We start from the raw sequence: 27,681 nt of genomic DNA, 5'->3' as shown, positions 1-27,681 counted from the left end.
GACAAAGTAAATGGGACTGAATATGTCACAAAATCTCTAATTTCCATGATAAAAGTTATTAAAATATTACTTTAAACTGTGAATAAAATTATGGTTTTATATTTGAATGGGTGAACACATTAAAAAATTCTTGTGAATTATAGATGACAGAAAACTGCCCTTTGTTTCCGCATACACAAGTACCAGTTCATCCCTTTTTATAATAATTTTTATCCCCTTGCTCTAATTATATACTTCTGTGATGCAAGCAGCATCTAACCGCATTCATCCTTATAAATAAGAATTATATAAACAAATTATACGTCCACAAAGGTAGTAATGAACCAAATTTATTTTCTCTGTTACAAATCTTCAATGGAATTTCAGAGCCTAGCAGTGTATTTATTTCAATTGGAGTTTTAATTGATATGCTGGAGGGCTGTAAATCTTGAATGATCTAAGATTGAAGCAACAATCTACATTCTCCATATCAAATACATATGTCAACATAAGTTGGTGACAACAGGAATCAAATATGTGCCAAGGCAATACTAACAAATATATGTGTGGAATTTCTTTGGAGTCACAGAAATGTTCAGCATAGAAACAGCTACTTCAGCTCATCTCATCTATGCTGACCACGATGCCTATCCATGCTAATCCTATTTGTGTTTTAGGCCTGTACCCCTCTGCACTTCCCCAAGCTAAATCTCTATTCAAACACATTTTAAATGCTATAATTGTATCTGAATTCACTATCTCCTCTTGCAGCTCATTCCAGATATTCAGCATCCTGTGTAGAAAAACTTACCCTTTGGATTTCTTTAGATGTCTCCCTCTCACTTTAGAGTGTGCCCTCTAGCTCAAGATTCTACTGCCCTGAGAAAAATTTTAGAAACTTCTGTAAATTACTTCTCAGCTACCTGTTTGGTAGTAGGAATAAACACTGCTTATCTAACCTTTTCCTATAACTACAGCCTTTAATTCCAGATAAATCCTAGTGAATCTCTTCATTAGCGTATTGATTTCATGTGTTTTTGTAGTGTGGTGACCAGAACTGTACACAAAGTCTTGATAAAAGGTGCTAATCTGAAATAATAAGAAATTTCATTTATTTTAAGCTTAAAACTATTACACTGGAGAAATTACATCACTTTCAATAGCATTATTTTATTCAGATTCAATGCATGTAAAATATGCTTGTGTTATTTAATTTACTTTCCTTGTAGTTTTGATATTAAAACTTTTGATATGTCTCTGAAGATTAATATTTCAGAAGTCTGAAATTTCCTTGGTCTCCTAATAGATTTGTATTACTTTTTGTGTGTTTTCTGCTATCTCTCAAAATAATTTCTTTTCATTTTGCAGCTACTTATTATTACCTCTCTTTAAATATACTTATGTTTTAATATTTCTCCCATCGGCAGATCTGGACTATGCTTTTTACATACTTTTTTTAGTCTTGTCTACAAATAATCAAGATTGCTTAATTATGGTGTTATGTCACAGACCAACAGCAATAAAAATTCACCAAGAGACTGTTATTTTAAAAGCAAATTATTTATTAATAACAACTAATAATGTAATAACTTAGCTCACTAACCCCAACTATGTGCAAATATACTTATGCATGTGTGTATGTGATACCCAAACCATTATAGCTTAGGCACAATTCTGGACTTTTAAACTGTTGCACAGAAGTAATCACGAAGGAGGTGAGACACTGAATGATCAGACTATTGAAACTCACAAATCCTTGTTGAGTTTCTTCCAGAGAAATGTCACAACTCCCATCTTCCTTGCATAAGAGAAACAAAATATGTGACTTCTTTGAGGCTTCTAAAACCCAGGCATGGGTTAGTTAAAATGACCATCACAATGATGACAATCCAATGCAGGAATTCTCCTGTTTCTTTACCTAGATATGGGTCAAACAAAATGATCATTACAGTGGTTCGATAATTCACCTCACAAGGAGAATCAGCATATTTGTCCATGTCACAAAGAGTCATTCCACCTGTGTTCATTAGATGACTGGTTGATCAATAATCACTTCTGTTTTTTAAAGTGTCCCAACCACGTGACTTTCTTTAAGTGTTCCACTCACACGACTCACTCACCACCTGTTTTCCTGAATAAAAACCATTGTTCTTTTTCCTTCTTCCAGAGCATCACTTTCTTTATAGTAATAATCAACTCCATCTTGCCACAAGTTGAGAATGGTTGCAGCTTGCACTAATCCTTAAAATGACAGTGACTAATTGAAATGTGAGCTTGTAATAATGGAATAAGAGAGCTTGTTCTTTAGGGATATGTGCAAGTAATTTCTTTGAACACCTCCCACTGTTTATTCCATCTTTATAAATTAGATGTTCAGTCCTCTGGTTTTACCTAATTCTTCTGAGATTAGATTTGCTTAAATTTAAAACCCTTAGATGTGCCCTGCTTTTTAACATGTCATATCAAATTCTGCCAGAATGCATCTACTAATTTGTGCTAAACCAAGTTGCACTTTCTCATGAGCAGTTGGGTGTCGGTTCATCTGACCTTCCAGCTGGCATTGAGATGAATAACTGTGGTACCTGCTTTTCTTGTCAATGGAAATATGGCTTCAGTGGCAGAGAGGCTTGTGATTGCCAAACTGACCTCCTTCTGACTGCCTGTTTGTTGACTTAAGCCAATCCTGGCAGGTGGAGTCCTCCAGTCTTTGTCAGCAGGCATTCTCATAATCCAATGGGCAATGGCTATTTCCCCTAAGCTATCAGTCTCCTGAATTACCAGAACATATGTGGGTAGTGTACCATGGACCCTTACTGTATATGTCTTGATATTTTAATGTGTTTACCTTCTTTCTAACATATATTTATGTATATATGTTCTGTGGTCCTGGAGAAACGCTATCTCATCTTTACTGTGCGAGTATGATATGAATGATAAATAAAATGACTTGACTTCAGCTGGCCTAACTGAGGCAACTACAGACTTTAAAACAATAATTTGTGCATCGTCTCTCCTTTTTTAAAACTTTATTTATTTGAAAAATTATTAGTAATCATACAAAATACAGACCATAATAAGATTTATAAAGAAAAAAGAGATTTTTTTTAATTAAATTCCTACTCCCCCCCTCAGCCAGCTCTTTTAAGGAGAGCCAAAGAAATATATAAAGAAAAACTAATAAATAAAATAAATCAAAGTACACCTTAATGCATATAGTCCAAATATAGTGACCACTTTTTTAACAAAAAAGAATAATTAACATGCAAAACGTATGTAATTTTTTCCATAACAATACAAGCTTTCATTTCATTATACTATCGTATTATATTAATCACTGTATTATCTTTCCATGTACTTGCTATATATTTTCGAGCTACGGACAATGCTAAATATAAAAATGCAATTTGAAATTTATCCAACCCCAATCCCTTTAAAGAAATCATATAACCCAATAAAAATAATGGATGGATCTAATGGTAACTTAAACTTGTACAATTTTTCCAAAATTAGCTTAATTTCTTCCCAAAATGGTTGTACATATGTACAGGACCAAACAGCATGTAATAAAGTGCCAACACATGTACCACATCTAAAACGAGAATCTGAATTACTAAAGTCATATTTTTTCAATTTCTCAGGAGTTAAATATAACTTATGCAAAAAATTATAATTAACCATTCCATATCGTACATTCGTCAATCTAGTAACATGATCATGACACATATCCGTCCAGTAATCTTCAGGAAAAACAAAAATTAAGTTATTTTCCCATTTGAGCTTAGATTTCTCCCATTCCGGCTTATCCATATTATCTTGTAATACTTGATACATACATATAGCCCTTTTTAGGTATAGAAGAAATCAAAGACTCGAATTCTGACAATACAGGTAAAATCATCCCTCCACCATACATATTTTTTACCAACGATCGAAGTTGATAATAAACAAATAAAGAATTTTCAGCAATATTAAAATGCTCTTTCAATTGAGTAAATGAAAGAAACTGACCTTCTACAAAACAATCCTGCAATGTTTTTATACTCTTAAAATCCCAATTCTTTAAATGACTATTAAATAATGAAAAAGAAATAAGCTGATTATTGTATAATGGCGTTAAAATAGTTAATTTACCTTTTGATCCTATAATCTTATTCTTTTATGTCCATAACATCAATAACGTTTTAATATCGGCACATTATATTCCCGTAATAAATTTATATTCCACCGAAATATAAATTGATATCAAAGGTAGAACAAAGCTTAAAACAGGAAATAAAACTATGAGGCGGTTTTTGAAACGCCTTTACAGCGTCAGCAATCGGGACCGGGATTCGAGTTTCTGTGTTGTCTCCAAGGAGTTTATACTAACAGCAGCAGATTCTAATGTGACGGACCACAGAGCACTGGATAAGAGAGGTATGGTGATACAACCACTATTATAGCCACACTCCTACTGGACTACTGCAGTGGTCAAACACTGTACCTGCAGGTCAGTAACTTGGAAGGCTGGCCCCACCATGCCAGCTGTCAATCAGCAGCCCATATAAAGACTTGAGCCAGCCCCTTCCTAAATCCGTCAGGCACATGGAACCAGAAGCTACAGAGGCTTGGTGTTCAACTTTAAGCTGATTAAAGCCTGTAGTACAGTCTTCTCAAGTTTTGTGTTTGTTGCACCACAGCACATCACAATTTAATCAGCTTAAAATCTTAAGGTTCATGGAGAGGTTCCTCACCCTTGAGAAGCTAGACATAGACTCTCAGCACCTGGACACTCCAGTATACTTTGAGATCTGGAAGCATGCAATCAAGGCAATCATCCACACTCAAGCAGATGTCATCAATACGAACCAGAAAAAGCTCATGGCCCATGTGGAGGTCTTCAGTGCTCATCACCCCCACTCACCGGCCTGACCAACAACAGCAGCAGCAACTGAAGGGTCCCATAGGGAAGAGATGATTGCCGCTGCTGTCGCCGTACTGTGGGTCCCGGTATGGATTAGACACGCACTCCATAAGAACCGCCCTGCATGGAACTCATACTGCTCCCAATGCAGGAAGTAAAGCCACATCACTAAAGTACACATCCCCAAACCCACCAGGAGTGCCTCCCGATCCCCTAGGCTCCTCCATGTGCGAGTGCTGGGTGGCACAATTACCTTGCCTATTGCACCGTCGTCACTTCCAGCCCAGCCGTCAAACCACGCTACAGCCTTATGCTCACCACAGGCACCACCCAACTTCTGTCTGCACCAATGATGTCAATTCCAGCCAGACTTCTGCCCGCACCAATGACGTCACTTCCAGCAGAACCTCCGCCTGTAATGGTGATGTCACTTCCGACTGGACCACCAGGCTGAGCAGATGCAGTGTCCATTCCCTGGGTGCTGCCTTCATAGGCCAGCTAACTCCCAGCTGCACTGACTCAAGCTGCATCGGCACGCCGACCAGATGTCCTGGTCAACACGTGCGTGCACAAAACCGCGCACTCGTTGCACACTGCACTCCAAAGGCCACCCACCGGCTGCTGCTCGCCACAATCATCGGGAAGCAGGGACTAGGACCCCAAGGAGGTCCTAGCATCCACCATGCGGATAGAGGACATTCCCCATGGACTCAGGTGCACTCTGATGGACATAGCTGTCAATGGGAAGATAACAAAATGCCTGTTTGACAGCAGTAGTACTGAGAGCTTTGTGCACCTGAATGTGATCAGGACAATGAAACTCAGTGTACCTAGCAAAACTTCCCATCACTTTAGCATCCCAGGACCACTCGATCACTGCACAGGGGTGCTGCTCAGTGAAGTTCGATAAGGTCCCGCATAAACGACTGGCTTCCAAAATCAAGGCTCATGGGATTGGGGGCAAAGTATTGATGTGGATTGAAAACTGGCTGGCAGGTAGAAGACAGAGAGTTGGGATAAATGGTTCGTTTTCTGAGTGGCAGGCGGTGACCAGTGGGGTACCTCAGGGATCTGTACTGGGACCCCAGCTGTTCACAATTTACATTAATGATCTGGATGAGGGGATTGGATGTAATATCTCCAAATTTGCAGATGACACTAAGCTAGGAGGGGTTGTGTGCACGGAAGAGGGGGTCAGGAAGCTCCAGTGTGATTTGGATAAATTGAGGGACTGGGCAGATACATGGCAAATGCACTACAATGTGGATAAATGTGAGGTTATCCACTTTGGTAATACAAACCGGAGGGCAGATTACTATTTGAATGGCAATAGATTAAGAGATGGGGAAGTGCAGAGAGACCTAGGGGTACTTGTACATCAGTCTCTGAAGGCGAGCATGCAGGTACAGCAGGCGGTTAAAAAGGCAAATGGTATGTTGGCCTTCATATCAAGACAGTTTGAGTATAGGAACAAGGATACTTTACTACAGGGCCTTGGTAAGACCACACCTGGAGTATTGTGTGCAGTTTTGGTCACCTTATCTAAGGAAGGATGTTCTTGCAATGGAGGGAGTGCAGAGGCGATTCACCAGGCTGATACCTGGAATGGCAGGAATGACTTATGAGGAAAGATTGCGCAAATTGGGATTGTACTCGCTGGAGTTTAGAAGATTGAGAGGGGATCTCAAAGAGACATATAAAATTCTGGCAGGACTGGACAGGATGGATGCAGATGGGATGTTTCCAATGATGGGAAAATCCAGAACCCGGGGTCATGGTTTGAGGATAATAGGCAAACCATTTAGGACCGAGATGAGGAGGAATTTCTTGACCCAGAGGGTGGTGAATCTGTGGAATTCATTGCCACAGAGGGCAGTAGAGGCAGGTTCATTAAATATATTTAAGAGGGAATTAGATCTATTTCTTCAGTATAAGGGTATTAAAGGTTACGGAGAGAAGGCGGGGACGGGGTACTGAACTTTAAGATCAGCCATGATCTCGTTGAATGGCGGAGCAGGCTCGAAGGGTCGAATGACCTACTCGTGCTCCTATCTTCTATGTTTCTATGTTTCTATTGACAGGGGAGAGGGGGAGACATAGCAAGGGTTCAGGCTACTGGTCATGCCCAAGCTCTGTGTCCCAGTTATCCTGTGACTAGACTTCCAGTGTCACATCCACAGCCTCATCCTTGCCTTCGGTGGCCCACTCACTGTCCACAACACAAAGTCCCTTGACCAATCCAAATCCACTTACCCTTCTCACTAATCAGTGTGCAATAGCATTCATGTTCAGCACCAACCACAGAGGCAAGATAAAAAATGACAAGATCTTGCGCTGGAGAGTCGAGCTGGCCATGTTCAGGTACGACATCCATTATAGGCTGGGGGAACTCAATTACTCCCCTGATGCTCTGTCCCAGACATGTGCCAGTGTGCAGTCTGAACAGCTTCAGGCGCTGCACGACAATCTCTGCCACCCAGGCATCACGCGTCTGCACCACTTCTTTAAGTTTTGGAACGTCTCCTTCACCGCCCAAGAAGTCCAGACCATGACCGAGTCCTGCAGGGTCAGTGCAGAGTGCAAGCTGTGCTTCTTCCACCCACCACAGGCCCACGTAGAAAATGCTACTTGGCCCTTCGAGCGACTCAGTATTGACTTCAATGCACCACTACCTTCCATGAATAAGAATGTATATTTTCTCTCGGTTATAGACAAATACTCCCATTTTCCCTTCGCCATCCCTTTCCCCAACACCTCCACTGCCTCCGTTATCAAGGCGTTGGTGCAGATCTTCACTATATTTGGATACCCAACATTCATCCCCAGTGACCGAAGGTCCAGCTTCATGAGTGAGGAGCTGCACCAATACCTGGCGGTGCAAAGCATTGCATCTAGTTGCATGACTAGCTACAACCCCAGGGGCAATGGGCAGGTTGAATGTGAAAATGGGGTAATCTGGAAGGCAGTCCTCCTGGCCCTGAGGTCAAAAGGATGATCCATCAACTATTGGCAAGAGGCCCTGCCAAGGCACTTAAGCCATACGGTCGCTCTGGTGCACGGCTACCAATCAACCCCCCCCTCCCCCGCCCCCAAAACACCTTTTCTCCTTTCCTAAGAAATTAGTGACTGGCATCTCTGTGACCAGTATTCCTCTGTAAGCATGCAAGAACCCACAAATCTGACCCCCTGGTCGAGCAGGTGCACCTCCTCCATGCAAACCCAAACTACACCTAACCTACATCAGGTACAGCAATGGACAGGAGGTCACCGTCTCTCTCGACAAGGGATATGGCATTGGCAGGGACCTAGCCCCCCCTACCCCAGCCATCCCTGGCCGATCCAGGACCCCCCCCCCAGGGATGACCCCTACCTGCTGCTTCTCCACAAGCCCCCACCCAGCACCTACACCCCCACTCTATCAGGCACCAGCCCTCTTGCACCACTGGCCGCCATGACCACCCAAGATACAATTGACCTTTAAGCGGCCCAGCCCCCACTAACCATTGATGAGGAGCCTGCCCTGCACCAGTCCCAGTGACAAAGACGCCCAAAGGACTGCTTGAATTTGTAAATATCCTAGAACACCACCCCCCAGACTCTTTTAAGAAGGGGGTGAATGTGGTGATACAATCACTACTATAGCTGCACTCCTACTGGCCTACTGCAGGGGGCAACCATTGTACCTGCACGTAGGCAACCTGGGAGGCTGGCCCTACTATGCCAGCTGTCAGTCACTAGCCCATATACAGACACGAGCTGTCCCCTTCCTAAATCAGTCGAGCATGTGAAACCAGAGGCCTCAGAGACCTAGTTTTCAACTTTAAGCTGATTATAAAGCCGGTAGTAGTCTTCTCAAGTTTTGTGTTTGCTGCACCACAGCACATCACAAGAGGTAAACCTGTAGTAATTTTTTTCAGGCTACAATTGGATGAACAAGACTGTGTTGAGAGATAGGAAAATGAGGTTTTGTATTGGTGCCTTGCTGAGAGGCAAGAGGATGGAATTTTGACACAAATGTGTTACTAGGGATGGCGACTTACTGCTTCAAGAGAATTTAATTTTTAAATTGGCATCTCCTCAAAAATCAAAACTATACCATCACTGAGGACCCCAAGTGACCCCAATTCCCTTTGGTGTGAAGAATATATCCAAATTAACGAAATGGAGAAACTTCAATGCTTGGAGTCCTTTCCTATATCTTTCATGAAGACTGTGTCTTTCACAAAATACTCAGCTCCCTCCTCTGCTGGGCCATCAGAAAGATGTTCAATCCCAGCATGGGAATATGTCAAATCTCAAAGGGCATCAGTTGGATGAGTCTGAACCCAATCACAAGAAATAATTCATCCAAAATTGTTGGGCGTGTCTCTGTAAACCTACAGTTATCATTGTTCACCTGACATCAAAATTTTGGTTTCTACCTTTGAAAATTAATCATTTTCTTTTTATTTTTCCTGGCAAATTGACTACCCCCCTCTTCTGAAGGTTATTCATCAACTCACATTCTAGATCACAGGAAGGCACCAATCTGTACATAATGATGCACATTTTGAAATATGTTCAATCTCAGTTATAAAGCACAAAATATATACAATGTACTTTACGAAGAATGGGAAGATTTGCATGGTCACCTCCTATAATCAAAAATCAGATTATTCATCTAATCAATCCCAGAATTACAAAGGGAAAATAAAAACTGGTCCTGTGTAATTACTCCAGAAGATGCATATTGACAGGGGAATTTTGCTCCATTATCCATAATCCAACCATGATTAACTTTTTTTTTTAAAACACACACGTTGGGAGCCTCAAGCCATACACAATTAACCTAAATGTTTATCTTATCGTTAAGATTCTATTGAGATACTTCCAGAAGAAACAGTAAATTATGAGCAGTGAATCATACAAATTCTACTGATTTCAGTTTATTGAAGGAAAGTACATATCAATTCTAGTGCTGGCACACCAGGCTTAGTTTGGATATCATAATGCTATAATCCGGTCAGCCCACAATATCTGTAGCAATCTCATCTACCTGCACGTAATCCAACTCCCTGCTTATTCACATTTCTGTGTAAATGTCTCCTAAATGTCATAAAATGTTTCCACTTCAATGTCCAGCCTCCCATCTTGGCAACATGTTCTAGATACCTACCACTCCAAATAAAACGTACCTTGCACATTTCCTTTAAACTTTCCCCCTCATTTTAAAGCTATGCTCTCTAGTACCTAACATTTCCACCCAGGGAATAGATTCCCCTTATCTGTAGCTCTCATATTTTGAATATCAAGTCACCCCTCAGCCTCTGAAGCACCAGAGAAAACAATCAGAGTTTGTCCAACTTCTCCTTTATAGCCAATACTCTCCAATGTAGGCAACATCTTGGTGAAGCTCTTTAGCTCCCTTTCCAAAGCCTCCACATTCCTTCCTGTAATGCATTAGCCAGATCTGTACAAAGTACTCCAAATATGGCCTCCCTAACTTTTTATACAGCTGCAGCATAACACCATGACCTATCTTCGACACTATCATTTTCAGAGAGCTGTGGATGGACCCCAAAATACCTCGATGCATCAATGCTTGCAAGGATCTGACCATTTACTTCCCAAAGTGCAACACCTCACACTTGTCCAGATTAAACTCCATTTGCAATTTCCCTACCCATAACTTCAACCAACCTATATCCTGTTGTATCCTTTGCCAACCTTCTTCACCATCTACAACTCCACCTAACTTTATGTCGCCTGCAACTTACCAAACAGTCCATCTACATTTTTATGCAAATCACTTGAATCACAAAACATAAAGGTCCCTCTGAGAGAAATAACCCTCCACCATTACCCTGTCTTCAATGACCAAGCTGATTAGAATCCAATCTATTAAGTCATTGTAGATCACATGTATCTTAACATTTTGGATGTTTGTTTCGACGCATCTTGTCCAAAGCTTTACTAAAGTTCATGTGGACAACATCCACTGCCCTCCTCTCAGACATCTTTGTCACCTCCTCAAAAAACTAGAACCTGCCCTGCACAAATCTATGCAAGGAAATCCTATCTCTGAGAATCTTCTCTTCATAATAGTTGGCTCATAATGTGCTAAATTATCCCTAACTGCCCTTCTTAAACAAAAGAACAACACTGGATATGCTCTAGTCCTCTGGCACCTCACCAATAGCTAGAGAGTACAAGAATCTCTATCGAAGGCCCACAACAATTCTATCAGTTACCTGGAAATTATCTTTTCTGGTCCTTGGGACTTTAACCATCCTAATCACCACCTTTTCCAATGTCAACATTTTCCAATGTTAGCATGCACTATCGTGATCTCACTGTCCTTCCCCTAGGCAAATACTGATGCTCAGTATTCATTTAGCTCTTCATCAACATCCTTTAGCTCCAGGCTTAAACTGCTTTTGTCCTTGAGTGGTCCGACCCTTTCCCTGGCCATGGCTTTGTTTTTAATGAATATGTAGGTTGCCTGGGGACTATCCTTCATCCTATGTGCTGAGGACATTTCATGGCCCCTTTCTGCCCTCCTGATTCCTTGCTCAAATTCTTTCCTGCATTCCTTAAACATCCTATTTCAGCTTGCGTATTTTTCAGTCAAGTTAAAATAGATTAGTTAAAATTTTGCATGTCACAAATTGAAAGCAAGCAATAAAAATACTTAACCAACTTGATTTTCTTAAACACTCTCAGACTCGTATAATCATGTCACAAGGAAAACCTTTTTATTATTTAGAAAATTACATGCCCAGAAGTAGATATTGCCCATTGCTTCTGAACTCTATTTCTCATGCAATTTTATGTATAAGAACATCCAATAGTGTGTAACAAAACAGGACTAAATGCTACAAAAATAGAAAAGGTGAAAATTGTTCTCAGCATAACTTCACAAAAGTGGCAACCTTGGATCTCTTAAAAAGATAGAAAACTAAATACAGAAACTTGTAGTTTCACATATTAAATGTAGGACTGTACCTTCAGTTTCAATACACAATGTAAAACAATTTTGTAAACTCTTACAATAATTTTAACTAGAAAGGAATGCACATCACAGTTTTATATGATTTGATAAAATTAAGGAGTTTTTGCACACTACACAGTAGTTTCATTTCTCCAAAATCCAGTTCTGACATTCCCAGTGCTGTCTGCACCTAGTAAGGGAACATCTTGACCACTGCCTTTCAGTAGTCCATTTTGACTAGCCAAGTTAAGACCATAGGATTTATGGTTCTCGTGTTCAACCACTGTTGGTTTTTGCTTGCTGTCTTTATTGCCACCAACTCCGTTCTTTGCTGTATTTTGATTGCATTGAGGCAATGTGTAACAGATATCACTGCCATCAGGTTGGTTGCGACTTTGTTGACGGTCTCTAAAAGCAGAGCGAGGCTTTCTCATCCCATGATGACTTTCATGGTTACTGTGCCTGCTCTTGGACAAGGTGTTATGTACACTTCCTTCCACACTTGTAGGTACATCATATGCATATTCTCTTAACACAGTCAGCCTGCTGTGTCGATGAGTTTGATGGGCCCTAGTCCTGTTTTTATGATGCCTGTTCATTTGTCCATTAGAACGGAATGGCACTTCCACAGGAGTCACATGCATTTTGAGGTCATTGTCCATTGAATGTTCTGTCAGGCTGTTATCAAGCTGCGTTGATAAATTACTTGCCAAAGGAACATGTTGGTTCTGTACTGCAGCAACATGAAGATTAGTTAGCTTACATCCTTGGGATAGTTTGTTATTGCTGGAAGCAGTCTTGTTTGTGCAGGAGGACTCTGTGCTACTGTTGGTAAGTTTTGGAGTTTCACCATTAGCATGATTGGAATCTGTTGGTGGGACATTAATTTGAATGGAATAAGTACTCCTCCCTGGACAGCAAGTGGTCATCCAACACTGTCGAACATCTTCTCTGCTAATACAATGATGAAGTATAAGGAATGCAGCCAGGCTCAAAGCTGTGGCCCCAAACAGGCAGCTAAATATAAGATCCATTGGGTAGTACTGGGATACAGCCAATGCACCAGATACCCACAGAGCAATATACATAAACAATGACAAACATGTACCGAGTAGCTGTGCTTGAAAAGTGTGTTCATTCTCCAGTGCAGAGGATGAAAGAACAGAACAATTTGCTTGAGATGTAGAGGTTGAATCGTTGACATTAGATTCTCTGTGGTCGGTATTTGCTGAATGCTGGTGTTCATCTGCTGCTTCCTTAAGCTCATACTTTCGTTCAGGGTGTTGTTTAAGCTGCACAAATATGCTCAGAAAGTAAATGCAGTTTACAAAGATAATAAACCCAACAGGTCCATAAAATGCCCCAAGGCTGGGTTCCCACGCCATCCAGCAGCTGAAAGATAAAAGAAAATGTGAAAAGTAATTATGTTAGAAGTTCTGAGCAACAAAACTTAAATGCAATCATCCTAATCCAAAAAAATTCAAAAGCTTCAGTCAAAAAGTTGCAAAATCTTTGTCATGGGCCATAAAGATGAATTTTTGAACTGTTCCATTTTCCCCAAAAATTCTAAATGTCTCAAATGATAAAATGGAGAGAAGGTATAGATCACCCAAGATGGAACAGTGAATGTGGGTTCTGATCCTTTGCATTAAACATTATTTAATATTTGTTAACCATTCTCCCTCAAAAGGAATATGTTCACATTTTCCACATATATTTTGGCAAACAGTGACATGAATCCATTGTCATTTCAATATGTCGTTTAGAATGGAATCAAAGGAAAGGTAGTTATTTTGCATGTGAATCTGATAAGATTGTCAGCACTTGCTTATTAAATCCTAGTAAAAAATATCAAGTTTACCCAAAACTTATTGGTTGACAAAATTGGTAAGTAATAAAAAATAACGTATTTCAGATGTATCTTTCATAGTGGCATGGAGGTTTTGGGTATGAATACACTTCCCCCTCATAACTCATAATGTGTTGTACAACTATAATGCCAGTGTAATTAATGCAAAAACAAATGGAAATAGAGGCCTATTCACAAAGATCCTTTCTCATGAAGTCAACGTGACTAATGGAGTTCACCTTTATTAGCACTAGATGGTGCAATGTTCCCTTAAAAACAAATTGTGAAGCATACTCAACAGAGCAACATTAAAGTGTAAAGTTTTCAGATTTATTGTCAGAGTACACAGTGGGGTGTTGAGTCCCAGATCTTGGAGTTTGCTAATCAATTTTGAGGGGATGATGGTGTTAAATGCTGAACTGCAGTCGATAAAGTGCATCCAAATGAATGCATCTTTACTGCCCAGGTTTTCCAGGGCTTTGTAATAGAGCTAGCGAGATAGCAGCCTCTGTAGACCTGTGGCTATTACAAGTGAACTGGAATGAATCCATGTCACCGCTCAAACAGGAGCTGATATATTTCAACACCAGCCTTTCAAATCACTTCATCACTGTCATTAAGGTAGGTTACCGCACTCTTCTTGGGCACCAATATGATTGAAGCCTGTTTGAAATAGGTGGGTACCATGCCTGGTGTTGAAGATATCTTAGAATCCACTGGTAAGTCGGTCAGCACAGATTTTAATACTCGGCCAGGTACTCTGTCCAGGATTTCCTCAGATTCACTCTCCTGAAGGCAGTACACACATCATCCTCAGATTATGGACAGGATGGGATCATCAGGGAGGCAAGGGTGTCGAGGGGTGGAAAGACAGCAGATGTTGAAATACTGAGCAAGCAATGAGCTGGTAAAGAAACTCAATGTGTCAGACAACATCTATGGGCAGTCAACATTCTGGATCAAGATAAATAGAAAGTCTGCAGATAGCACCCTTTATCAAGACCACAAGAAAAAGAGGCTGATATGAAAGGGGAAAGGAGCAGGAGGGTTGGGGAAAGAGGAGAAAGGGTATTGGGCAGAAGGTAGAAGAGGGTAAGACTATTGAGAGAGTGGAAGAAAAATTGGAAAAGGACAGCAGGTATAATCGACATCCATGCCAATTTTCTTAATTTTTGGTAACATTTACTTTGATGTGATTCCACTGTTTTCATCTCTTTCTTACCTACTCCTGTTTTATTTTCTAATCCACAGAAACTCTGTGAAAGGCCTGTCTTTATCCCTTTCAGATGGCCTGAACATCCCAGTGTAAAGGCACAGAATATCCCCCCCTTTGTGACTCAATACCCATTCACTTGAAGGTACCCAGAGCACCTCCAAGGCGGCAGAGTGCTGGGCTCCCGAATGTGCAGCCACTGTAAGTGGCTGCATGGGGGTGTGTGGGGAGGGGGGGGGGGGGGGAGGCGGGCTGACGACCCAACTACCCACTACCTGACAGCCCCACCCCCCCGGCCTCACTACCTGACAGATATCCCACCAGCCCCACTACCTGACAGCCCCGCCCCACTGGGGAGGGGAGGTTGGCGGGGGCTGTCAGGGCAGGGGCAGTCTGTGAGAGCCATTGGGGCAGGGGTGGCTGGCGGGGGATGTTGGGGGCGTCTGATACAGGCTGTGACAGCCTGGCTGGCCGCTCCTGCACCTCACTGAACACTTCGGTCTTTGGGCCTCTCTCTGTGGCTCAAAATGCGGCATAGCAATGTTCGGTCTTCCCTACCCATAATCCCCCACGCAGGTGGAATTGTTGTGGGAAACACCGAGCGGTTCCACCTGCATGGGGGATTGAGTAGGGAAGATAGCCATTGCTATGCCACATATTTATGATGGATGGCACTGTGGCACTAGTTGCCCCGCCTCCATCAGATCTGGAGGGCACTATGAGGTGCCTCTGGATATGAATAGGTCCTTTCAGGTGGACCAGGTAACGATGCAGCAGCCTTTTAGGGCTGCCACATGAAAGGTGAATTAGCAGTTTTAAATCCACTCCTGTTGCTGGCCTCAAGGCAGAGGGTTCACCTGAAAGGGCTTTTCACCTTCTCTTACTGTTGAGGCACCGAGCAATGCTAGCAACATCTCTTCGTCTCCCTTTATTTACAGCAAGCAAGTGTTTTTGGTGTATTTTACATTGTGTATTAACATATGATAACAAAGGAATTTAAATCCACCCCATCTGTTTGCCTTCTGTCCAAAGGTAACCTTGGGCTTCTTCAGGTGCATTCTCCACTAAGAATGCACCTGAAGAGGAGGAAGTGGCCCTTTGAATTGACGTTCAGGTTGCAGCGCTAAAAGCACAGCGCTGGCCTCCTGAAGTGACAGCTGCACTGTGATGCGTATCTGAGCGCACTCCGGCTCCTGTCTCTTGGGCTGTTAGGATGGCTGGCTGTCAGCTGGGACAGCTAGTGCAGCTATAAGCACAGGGACATCCCACATGGAATGGTCCCATATTGATCACTCTGCCCCCCCGGCGGGGGAGAAGGGGGCTGGGGTGGCCGGCGGGGGAGAAGGGGGCTGGGGTGGCCGGCGGGGGAGAAGGGGGCTGGGAACTCGGGGATACTGCATCCGTGACCTTGCTTTCCTCCGCCAAGGCTTAAATATGCTGACGCCAAGTTTGATAGCCGCGCTCGAGTCGGGTACCGGCATTGTTTCGGCCCCGACGTTCTGCACCATGGGAAGGGGTGGCTGGGAGAGGAGGCGTCAGGCACTCGCCAGCTGACTGTCATCCCGAATGCAGCCGCTTTTAGGCAGCTGCATTCAGATGGCTGGGGAGGCCACTGTGCTGCAGCGATTATCCCTCTCGGAGGAGGGTTGCAAAGTTCGCGTCACAGGCGCCTCCTGCGCATTCACGTGGCCTCCCAACAGCCGCATTTTGCCAAAATATGCAGCTTTACATGCGGGGCAATTGGCCACCTGAAAGTGCCTCTTGCTTACCTTTGAGATACTATTGATCATTCTTCAGCTATACAGTGCTTTGAGATCTTTAACTCTATCAATGTGTACTAATAATTAGAAGTTATCATTGCTGTATGCCATTCCACGTTGATTATGACAATCTTGGTGCAGTAAACTGAAATTCACTGTCTGTGTATTGTTCAGATGGCTGGCTCCTCCCTCACCTACCCCAATATAAACTCTGGTTTTCCCACCTTATCTTAGATTCACCTATTGTGTCTACAGGCCATTGAGTGTAAGCTATTAAAAGTGTGTTTGCACTGGTCTCTATGAGTGCATTCAGTCACGTTCCCCTTGGATCATGCACTCATTGGATGCTAGAATTTATTGTAGGTTCCGATATGCAGAATGGAGACAGTGAACTTGCTCAATTTGTTTCTAGGGCAAAACTGAGGCCATTCCTCAATATTAAACTGGTCAATGCCTCTACACAAACAAACAAACATCACTGGTAGCTTTCTAAATGTAGTACTAGCCTGAAAGAATTCCACTCATGCTTTTCGCATTACACAAAAATAACTCAGCAGGCCACACTGCAACCACAGAAAGCACAAGAGGGGCTCAGGCCCAAAACATTAACTGCCTTGTCTTCCAATGGATGCTGAGTTTCCCCAACTGCACTGAACCCCAGCATCTTTTTACCTCCACCCTTGGTTTTTCAATCAGTTTTCTTCATAAACTTCTTCACTGAAAATTTTCTTTAATACACATTTAAATATCATTTTGTGATTCACCCCAACACTCACTGATACATTGTAAATCAGCCACAAGGGACAAGAGTTCATTGCTAAGGCTCTTCACAGTCAGATCCCAGCCAATGCTGGTTTTATTTTTAATTAAAAAAACCTCTGAAACAAAGGTCATTTTAGGGCCTTCACCAGAACGTCATTGATTCAGGATTCATTTCTATTTCATCTGGATAGGTACAAGATACTGAGAAACCAGTTGTGAATTATGAAATACTGATTTCCCTTACCAAAAAGAAAATTAAAATATTACTTTTCCCAGATCTTTAATATAAACATTACTAAACTACTTCCATGAAATTAAAATCCAAATAGGTAATTTTTGGGTGCTACATTGAGTGGTTTTGTTGTGATTCCTGATAAGTTTAAATGATCCAAAACATTTAGTCTCTGGCTATGTCTTCATATAAAAAGAACATTCTGAATTAATGTAAATAGACCAAAGGTAAATAATGAAATCCAATTATCTATCCAATTTTTGGGGTGGTATTTTTCATCATTCACAATTTCAGGCAACTTCTTTATTCCCAACTCTTCTCAATTCGATTGGAGCATCAGTCAACGTCAAAGACATGAAAAAATAAAAAATGGTTTTCAATCTGAAGATACAAAACAAATTGAACTTACTATGGTGCATCCATTTTACTTCCATAATTTTTAATATTAGCTGCCGCTGTGATGCCACACACAATGATCGGAATTCCTCCACCAATCAAATAGAACCTTTAAAGATACAATCACGAGGGAAGTGTTACACAACTGCATGTACATCTCACAAAACAAAATAAGATTGAAATTTAAATTAAGCAGTGGTATGAAATGCACATTTATTTCAGGTTAATTAAATTCAATTTTCACAAACACAAGTGCAGTTTGTTATTTGGCTCAGTTAATTTTTCTTTAACTTCTGAGTGAATTATTTAACTGTAACAGGTCCTGCTGTGTTAATAAGTATGTAGCCTGTTACTTTGCAAAACAGAGTTTACCTTTGCAAGGTACAATAATTCAATATTAGCAGAAATACAATACACAGTCTTTGTCACAACACATGCAGAGAGTTATGCTGAGCACCTCCCAATTGTCCTCATCTAACTCTTTCAGCCCAGCTTTATTGTTTCTCCTCTCCATATTAATCCCTCCTCAACTATGTTCCTCATGGTTGTGAATTCCACATTCTCAACCAATTTAAAAAAAAATACAAAAATAATCTCCCAATTTCATTTCCAAGCTTTGGTTCTGCTACGTTTATATTAAGAAGCTGATCATTTTTTTTTGCAGCGGATTGTCAGTGACTTGAGGCAAAGAACCTACACAGGCTGCGGACTGCTGGAGACTGGCTCGAAACTGACTGAAGGGGTATCAGGTATCAGAACCAGGATGCCAAAGGGTTCCTAATCGTATTGGGGGGGGGGGGGGGGGGAGAAGAGAAAAACACTTTCTTTTGCTTCTCTTTCTATGGGTGCTTCACACAATTTATGCTGATGGTGAATCAGTCTGCCTTCGAGCAGAGAAAAGACAGTTTTGTATAATATGACATTGTTTCATGACGTGACAATATATTGAATCTTGAATGTGGAAAGAGTGGTCAACCAGGTTTTCAGCACATTGGCCGTCATCAGTCAGAGTACTGAGTGCAGAGGATGGGAGGTTATGTTGCAGTTGTACAAGATGTTGGTGAGGCCCAAATTGGAGTATTGCATTTAGTTTTGCTCACCATGCTACTGGAAAGAGGTTTTCAAACTGGAAAGGGTACAGTGAGTATTTATGAGGATTCTTCCAGGACTTGGGGGACTGAGCTATAGGGAGAGGCTGAGCAGGCTAGGGCTTTATTCATTGGAGCACATGAGGATGAAGAGTGATATTGTAGAGTGGTATAAAATCATGTGAGGATAGATCAGGTGAATGCTCTTTTGCCAAGAGCAAGGACTTGATAACCAGAGGACACAAGTTAAAAGTGAGGGAGAAGAGATTTTACAGGAACCTGGCTGGTAACTTTATTTAAAAATATAAACACAAATGGTAGTAGATATATGGAACAGGATGCTAGAAGTGGTGTTGAGGCAGGCACTATTGCAACATTTAAGAAAAATTGGATGGATACACAGATGGGATGAGTTTAGATATGTGCAGACAGGTGGAATTCACATTGGTGGGACATTTAGGACAAGTTATGATACCACACTGACTGAGTCAAAAAAGAATGTTGGAGCATAGTGAAGAGGAAATAAGGAGAGCTAAAAGAGGCTATGAGATGGCTTGGTCAGACAGCACAAGGGACAATCCAAATAATTTTATGAGTATATTATGAATAAAAGGGTCATGAGGGAAAGAATAGGTCCCCGCACCACAAGGATCAGGAGGTGAAGTAAAACACGCCAGAATGCTGGTGGAACTCAGCATTCATTGTCCACAGGAGACAAAGATATATTCCCTATATTTTGGACTTGAGCCCTTCTTGAAGGAATAGGCAGAATAAGCCAGAGGCATGAAATCTCAGAATTCAGACAATGCTGGCACGAGAAGAAATTCAGATCAACAAAAGGTATTAATTGGATATAAGAGACAATGTAAGAATTTTTCATGTTAGAGTGAAAGGAGACAGAATGGAGAGGAGGGAAAGAGAGAGTGAGCGCGTGCGCTAAGGGAAGGTGACAGGGAAAGCCAGGGTCCATTGCTCAAGGCGTTGAAAAATATCTGTTGGGTTATCATGTTGACGTTATACACTGGTGGACCATACTTGGAATACAGTGTGCAGTTTTAGTTGCCTAGTAGTAGAAGAAATTATAAAGTTGGAAAAGATATACAAGAGGTTTATTAAGTTATTCCCAAGTTTATGGAAGTTGAGTTATTGCAAAGGAAAATTAGGCCTGTTTTTGTTGGAATGTTGCAGATTGACAGGAGGCTTTATTTAGGTCCATGTAATAATGAAGAGCATTGATATGGTGAATAGTGACCATCTGTACCCTAGAATGGGAGAATCCAAGATAAGAGGGGATAACTACAAGATGAAGAGTTGGAATTTATAAGCAACACAAGGGGACAGTTTTTCACTCCAAGGATGATGGATTTATGGAATGAACTTCCATACAAAGTGGTGGAAGCAGGTACATTAGCTCCTTTTAAGAAAGGCATGGAAAACTACATGGATGCAAGGGGATTTGTGTGGTATGAGCTAATGTGGACAAGTGAAATGAAAGGAGGGGGGGGGGGCAAGAGTGGCGACCTCGTTCTCTCAGCAGGAGTGAGAACTTCCTCTTTGCCAGCCAGGAACAGCAATCACAGGCTCTCAGGTAGGAGCGGGGACCTCAGGCTCCACAATTGTAGAATGTCTAGGTGGATTATGGTGGCACCCACCGATGGGGAGGTGTTGGGAGTGGTAGTGCTGGCGGTGGGGAAGTGCTTACAGGGTCGACATATGCCAAATTGGTTTTCAAGGGTCGACTTACACGCTGAATCAGTCTGAAGCGGTTTTTGAGCTGAATTTAAGGTCTCAAAAGTATATCTGGCGTATATGTCAACCTCCCCCAATTTTCAGAGATATTTTAGGGTTTCACAACTTGACTTGTACTCCAAGATATACAGTAATTCCCTGAAAAAGGCCTCACAGGTATCCACAGGGTTGTAAAGAGAGCTTTTGGCATATTGTCCTTCATAAATCAAAATATTGAGTATAGGAGTTGGGATGTTATGTTAAAGTTGTATAAAACATTGGTGAGGCCAAATTTGGAGTATTGTGTGCAGTTTTGGACACATAACTACAGGAAAGATATCAATAATGTAGAAAGAGTGCAGAGAAGATTTATTAGGATGTTGCCAGGATTTCAGGAACTGGTTGCAGGAAAAGGTTAAACAGATCTTTAATTCCATGAAGTGCAGAAGGATGAGGGGAAATTTGATAGATGCATATAAAACTATGAGGGGGGGGGGGTTTAGACAGAGTAAATGTAGATAGGTTTTTTCCACTGAGGGTAAGTGAGATACAAACCAGTGGACATGGGTTAAGAATGAAAGAAAAAAAGTTTAGGTGGAACATTAGGGGGAACTTCTTCACACAGAGAGTGGTGGGAGCGTGAATGAGCTTCTTGTTGAAGTGGTGAATGTGGGCTCAATTTTAACATGAGGAATTTGGACAGGTACATGGATGTGAGAGGTATGGACTGGGTGACTGGGCAAAAAAAATGTTAGCCCAGACTAGAAGGGCTGAAAAGGCCTATTTCTGTGTTGTAACATTCTATGATTCTTGCACCATTTCATGAGATTTTCCACTTCTTCTCTGTTGTGTGACTCATCGTTGTTGCTAGTGAGGCCAACTACTGTTGGGTCATCTGCAAACTTGATGACACGGTTGGAGCTGGATCTGGCGTTGCTTTCATAGTTCAGTAACAGAAACAAGAGCAGCTGAGCACACATCCATGAGGTGCGCTAATTCTCAAAGTTCTGCTACCAACCTAGACAGGCTGTAGTCTTTCTGTATCCAGCTACAGAGAAGGGTGTTGTGCGCCAATGAGGACAGCTTCTCCACTAGCCTCTGGGTAATGATCATATTAATTGCAAGCTGAATTCAAAGAACAGCAGGCTGGTACATGTTGCGTCATTCTCCATGTGGGTCAGGACAGAGTGAATGAACAAGGTTATAGCATTGTCTGTGGAACGTTTTCTTCTATAGGCGAATTGAAATAGGTTTAGCATCTCTGGGAGGTGTGCTTTAATGCATTCCATCACCAGACACTCAAAGCATTTCATAATGGTGGAGGTCAGTGCCACCAAGGTGGTAGTCATCGAGGCCTGTTATTGTTGCCCTCTTGAGCAGTGTGGGTGACTGTCTTAAACCCTGTGGGAACGATGAACTGATGCAGTAGGGTGTTGAAGATGTACGTGAGGACTTTAGTCAATTGGTCAGTGCATCCTTCAATACCTGACAAGTTATGTTGCCTGGTCACCTTGGATATAGTTCTCATCACCTCAGCCATGCTTCAGTGAAATTACCTCTCAGTCTTCTAAACTCTAGAAGACGTAGACGTATCTGTTCAATTTCACAAACATAGTGAATGTTAGAAAATGTGTCACATGAAATATTGTGCCTACCTTAGCATTGGTCGCGGTGGGGGAGGTGGTTCCTCTGGATCCTGACATCTCTTCGCTTTCCTTGTCAACTGTTTGAAAATATTTCGTGCTGTGACACCAACCCACAAGATGGTGGCGAGAGTAGAATAGTGTAGAATTATCCCAACCTACATTTTCAAAATATTCAACATGTAAGCAAATACAATCTAGAAGCCAGTCAAAAAATTGTGGATGCTTTGTAATGATAATGGTATGTCTCTCAATTTCATTATAAAACATAACAGAAGCAACTAAAAAAAGACAATAAATTGTATACAAATTACCCCCTCAAAGGCAAACCACAAAATTCTTGACTTCACATTGATAGTCTCCCCCATCCATTTTCTTAATTCTTTATGGTTTAACCACCCCATTTTAACTATAGTTTATTTATTCAGCTATCATATTAAAACTATAATTCCCAATTTGTCCACACGTTCAATCAAGAGTTAAGAAGCAAAACTCACTCTTAGCAATCATCCCTTTTAATGGATACTTAAATGGAATTTCCCTTTCCCAATTCTCAATTTAAGATTAGGGCCCCATCACTAATTTTAAATCTTAGCCAGAAACAAACACAAGCCAAGGAGAAAATTAAAATCAATAGCAGGACTCAGTACAATATCCAGTCAAATTATTTCTAAAATAATACCAATAAATCATGGAAATCATAGTCTGCACCTGTTACAGTTGGACTGACTCATGCATCGGTACATATACTAATATTTGGAAGCTAAATAAATTGAAGATAGGTCCGACTGGAAAGTTGACATCTCATCCAATTTAAGCCCCAACAAGGGCAAATATTTGTCACATTTCTGCATTGTTACAGTTGGACTGACTCATGCATCGGTATATATACTAATATTTGGAAGCTAAATAAATTGAAGATAGGTCCGACTGGAAAGTTGGCATTTCATCCAATTTAAGCCCCAACAAGGGCAAATATTTGTCATATTAGTACATAAAAATAAATAGCATATTTGTGTTAAAATGTGATTCTGTGTTAATGCACGGTTGAACATTTGCTGCTTGTGCTACCATTATTTCATGAGAAACCCTCCTCCCTGATGAGATCCTTTTGCAGTTGTTCTAATGGGGCAAATCTACAGTACAAAATGGTTAACACCTGTTTTCTGTGGTTAAAGAGAAATTTCACAAACTTTTGAAACATTCAATAATGATCCAAACGAGTTTATGGTCATATACAATGTACGTATGCACCAAAATTCTAACTTGCTGCAGCCGAACAGGTTCTTTGTAAAAACTACATTAACCTTAATTGAATTAAAATAGACAAAAAAAATACTAAAGATGGATAGATAATATTAAAATTCAGTTATTCTAGTACAAAAAAGTGACTTTGCAATAGTGCAGACATTTCCTTGTAATGCAAGGGAATTGGAAGTGTACAGGGGAATAATGTTGGGTATACAATTTGTTTGATTTGCAATAAAGAAATTTTTAAAAGGCATTGCTGCCATTAATGTGGACCTAGAAGACTGGGGAGCGGAGACTCAGCACTCCTCCAAGGAGTCCAGCTGCCCGGTCCTAATGTCCACGGCTCCACACAGGCTTTAAACTGCCTGTTACAGGAGGCGATGGTGTTTTTAATTAAAATCTTGCAACTGAGGGGTCTGTCCAAGATGACCCACTCTGGTGAAGTAGAAGACTGGCGCAGGGCATCAGAAATAGAGAGAACATCCCCTACCCCCACTCTCAAGTTGAGGAGAAGCAAAGGGGACTACCCTACAGACCAGAAACCAGCGATGGGTTCAGCAGCTGAAGGATCCAGACAGGCTGCTGGAAACTGGCTCATTGGAGCCAGGATTCAAGAAGGTGCTGAAGGCACGAAGGGCTCCCAAAGGGCCTTGGGCTTCCTGATCGTATCGGTTTGCCAATGGATTGATCAGGGGTTTGCATGGCTGCAGAGGCTGTGGGAGCACTGGAGGCGAATCTATGCCTATCTCTGAAGGGACACTTTTTAGCTCCTCTTTCTCTTACTGTACATTTTCTGCATTATTACATGACAGTAAAATAATCTTAAAGATGTACTAGCCAATTTACGAATACCAATGTAATTATATTCTCTCCACAGTCTCTCAACATTTTCTACTGAGCAGCACTGATTTATTTTCACTATGTTCAAAGTGCTGTGATAATATCCTATTAATCCAAAATATTTTATCACTCTCTTATCCCACATCTGAAATTAGATCACTGCATTCTCCAACTGAATTATTTTCAGAGATAATTCCAATTTGTTGCTTTTTTTGAAATTTTCCTACTATTATTGAACAAATAGTCCTATTGGAAAACATTTTTAAAATAATACTGTCATTACGTAGCAATTACAAGAAATAAATATATTTTACTTACCGCCTGGCAAACAGTAATATTCCTGGTCTGACTGATGCCAACTACAAACACTGCGCTCGTCAGGAAAACGTGAAAGCAAAAGTTAACCAACATATGCCAACTCTTCCTGCTGATCCGCACCACACTGCCACAACAGAACAAATCATCAGGACTCTTACCAAAGAAACCACAACTTAACTCTAATATTATTTCAGGTTGTTATATTTCCTTCCTACCCATATCCCATGCACTTCCATAGTATTGTATAGTAAAACTTGATTTTTTTCAACAGTTACAAGATTTCACTGATGCAAATTACAATGTAGTGAATTAATAAAATCTTTTTTTGAATTCCAATTGAATCGGCTCATAATTTGCACCTTTATTTTTAAAGACACTGACCTAATAGTTAAGCTTGCGCTTGTACTGCAATTACAAAATAGCCACTGAGAGGTTAAAGGGCAAATCAAGTACAGTAAAATCCCCGTTATCTGGCACCTACGGGGATCACGGATGCCAGAAATGCAAATTTTCCGGTTGATTGAGACTCACTCTTACAACATCTAACTAATACACCTGCATTATGAATACACCATTTAGAAGACAAAGGACAGTGTAGAATGTAAAGTGGTATGATAAAATAATCAGTTTTGTAGTCTTTCATTATGTAATGTTCACTTTAATCCAGTAATTCCGTAACTTTAAAGAAAAATTGAACCCCGATCGCTGACACTGTATCAGCATTGCACTAGTTCGATGCTAACTGTCCCACTGTTATAATTAACCCCTCCCCCAAGTTTACAGATAAAGCCTGACTAATGTACTTATTATTCATTAAAAAATAAAAGATTCCTACTAGATAGGGATAGGGAGACACTTGAGGAGAATACCCCAGCAGTATCAGCTGGGTCTTAATCCTGGGCAGCGCCATTTCAATCCAATGCAACTTTATTGAAACTTTAATCAAAAAAGTACACAACAGGAGTGCTCCACTGGCTAAATTTTTGCTCCTATCTTCACCAAAGCAACGCAACTCACCACCACGCAAGTATCCTGGTTAGGCCCTTGGTGCAACTTCCTTGCGCTGATCACCTGACTCACCTCCACACTAATGGCGCCAGTGAAAAGAATGCGTGTGCATTGAGGGGCGTGTCCCCATGGGGTCCATCCGCCCTGTCTCAGCCATTTGATTTATTTACTTATTTTCTCTGGGGTTTTTTGCTGCTTGCTTTAGTATACAATTGATAATGGTGATTTTACTGTATAAATTTGATTAATTACATTTGAAATTTTTTCCATGTTCTTGTCACAAAGGATTTTCCAAACTTGCATCATAAATTCTATGTGGTTCAAAGTCAGCAAGTGATGTTGAACTGACAAGTTTTATTCAAATGATATGATATGCATTACTTTGAACCAACATTAAAATGTTATAAAAGGTATTACCTCTGATAATATATGTAGCTTACGATAATTATGACCAAACAAGCCAGCAATACTGTGGCAGCAACATATATTACAGGATGCAAGAGCTCAACAGACTGCAGTAGGAAATCAGCACCAGTCAGATCCTGATGGGTACAAATAACAGTCAGAATTAAAGAAAGAAATACATAAATTCCTTAAGAAGGCAAATTCAGGTTGTATCGCTTTAATCCAGTAATGTTGGGACCTGGCCATTGCTGGACCACAGAAAATGTCGGAAAACAGAAATGAACCCCTAAGGGAGCCCCCTATGTAAACATATCAAAGGTAGAACAAAACTGAAAAGAGGAAATAATACTATGGGGTGGCATGGTTGGTGTAGCATTAAGCACAATGTCTTTACAGCCCTAGCAATTGGGACCGGGATGAGAGTCCCACATTATCTGTAAGGAGTTTGTACTAATGGCAGCAGATTCAAACGTGCCAGACCACGGGAGTTGCCAGGCCACAGAGCTCCGGATAAGAGAGGTACAATCTGTAATAGCAAAATATGTTATCATATATAAAGCAGTTATACAGCCTGCATAAGCAGCGGTGTTCCATAACCAGACACAAGATAATATCACATGTGTCACTGAGATAAATGACAATAGGCCTGTGGCTGCAATGAGTTAGTGGAATTGATTTCAAACAAGGAAAATAAGAGAGATCCAGTAGACCCAATCGCTTTAAATCGATAAAGCTACACAGAAATGGTAAGCAAAATTAACTTTAATTCAAGCAGTTACACACAATATCACTACCCCTCATACCAAACCATGATCCTCTAAGGTGGTCTTACTACAATATTGCAGAATCTACAATGCTACTGCTTCTTCAAGAGCTTATTTACCCACATTTATCACTCTCCAGGTCTATTTTCCCAATACCTTTGGGATTAAATATAATTTTCAGGATTACTAGATAATGGAGGCGAGATAATAGTTCAAAAGTATATGGATACAATTCAATCCATTTTAAATATTTCTTTGGAGCAAATTTGGTGCTATTATTTATAATTCAGTTGCATAAGTCACTGGAGTTTTTATGTTTTTCTGCATTGCAGTCTGATGACCAAAACTACAGTGTAACAAAGACAAGAAAATATCTTTGCAATGTGATATTCACACAAAATCAAAATATACATAGAACCATAGAACACTATAGCAGAGAGACAGGCCTCTTCCACCCTTCTAGTCTGTGCCAAATCATTTTTTTTTACTTGGTCCAACTAACCTGCATCCAGTCCATAGCCTTCCATACCTCTTCCATCCATGAACAGTCCAAATTCTTCTTAAATGTTAAA

The 27,681-nt window shown here is 41.0% G+C and overlaps 1 protein-coding gene across 4 annotated transcripts in view; it reads right to left on the bottom strand.

Moving 5' to 3' along the window:
- Positions 1-11,594: 11,594 nt before the first annotated feature.
- The window catches only part of adgra3 (adhesion G protein-coupled receptor A3), a 164,497-nt gene continuing 148,410 nt past the window's right edge, over positions 11,595-27,681 (bottom strand). For all 4 annotated transcript variants that reach the window (XM_069925069.1, XM_069925068.1, XM_069925070.1 and 1 more), the window contains 5 exons: positions 26,358-26,482; positions 24,933-25,056; positions 22,536-22,681; positions 18,078-18,173; positions 11,595-13,244 (listed from right to left, as the gene is read on the bottom strand). In XM_069925069.1, coding sequence (XP_069781170.1) covers positions 11,984-13,244; positions 18,078-18,173; positions 22,536-22,681; positions 24,933-25,056; positions 26,358-26,482 — 1,752 coding nt within the window. In that variant the 3' untranslated portion in view covers positions 11,595-11,983. The remainder of the gene's footprint in view (positions 13,245-18,077; positions 18,174-22,535; positions 22,682-24,932; positions 25,057-26,357; positions 26,483-27,681) is intronic.

Source organism: Narcine bancroftii, chromosome 3, assembly GCF_036971445.1.
Source record: "Narcine bancroftii isolate sNarBan1 chromosome 3, sNarBan1.hap1, whole genome shotgun sequence".
In the NCBI taxonomy this organism is placed as follows: Eukaryota; Metazoa; Chordata; class Chondrichthyes; order Torpediniformes; family Narcinidae; genus Narcine; species Narcine bancroftii.
Note: the sequence above shows the minus strand (reverse complement) of the source record. Positions and strands in the feature narration are given on the sequence as shown.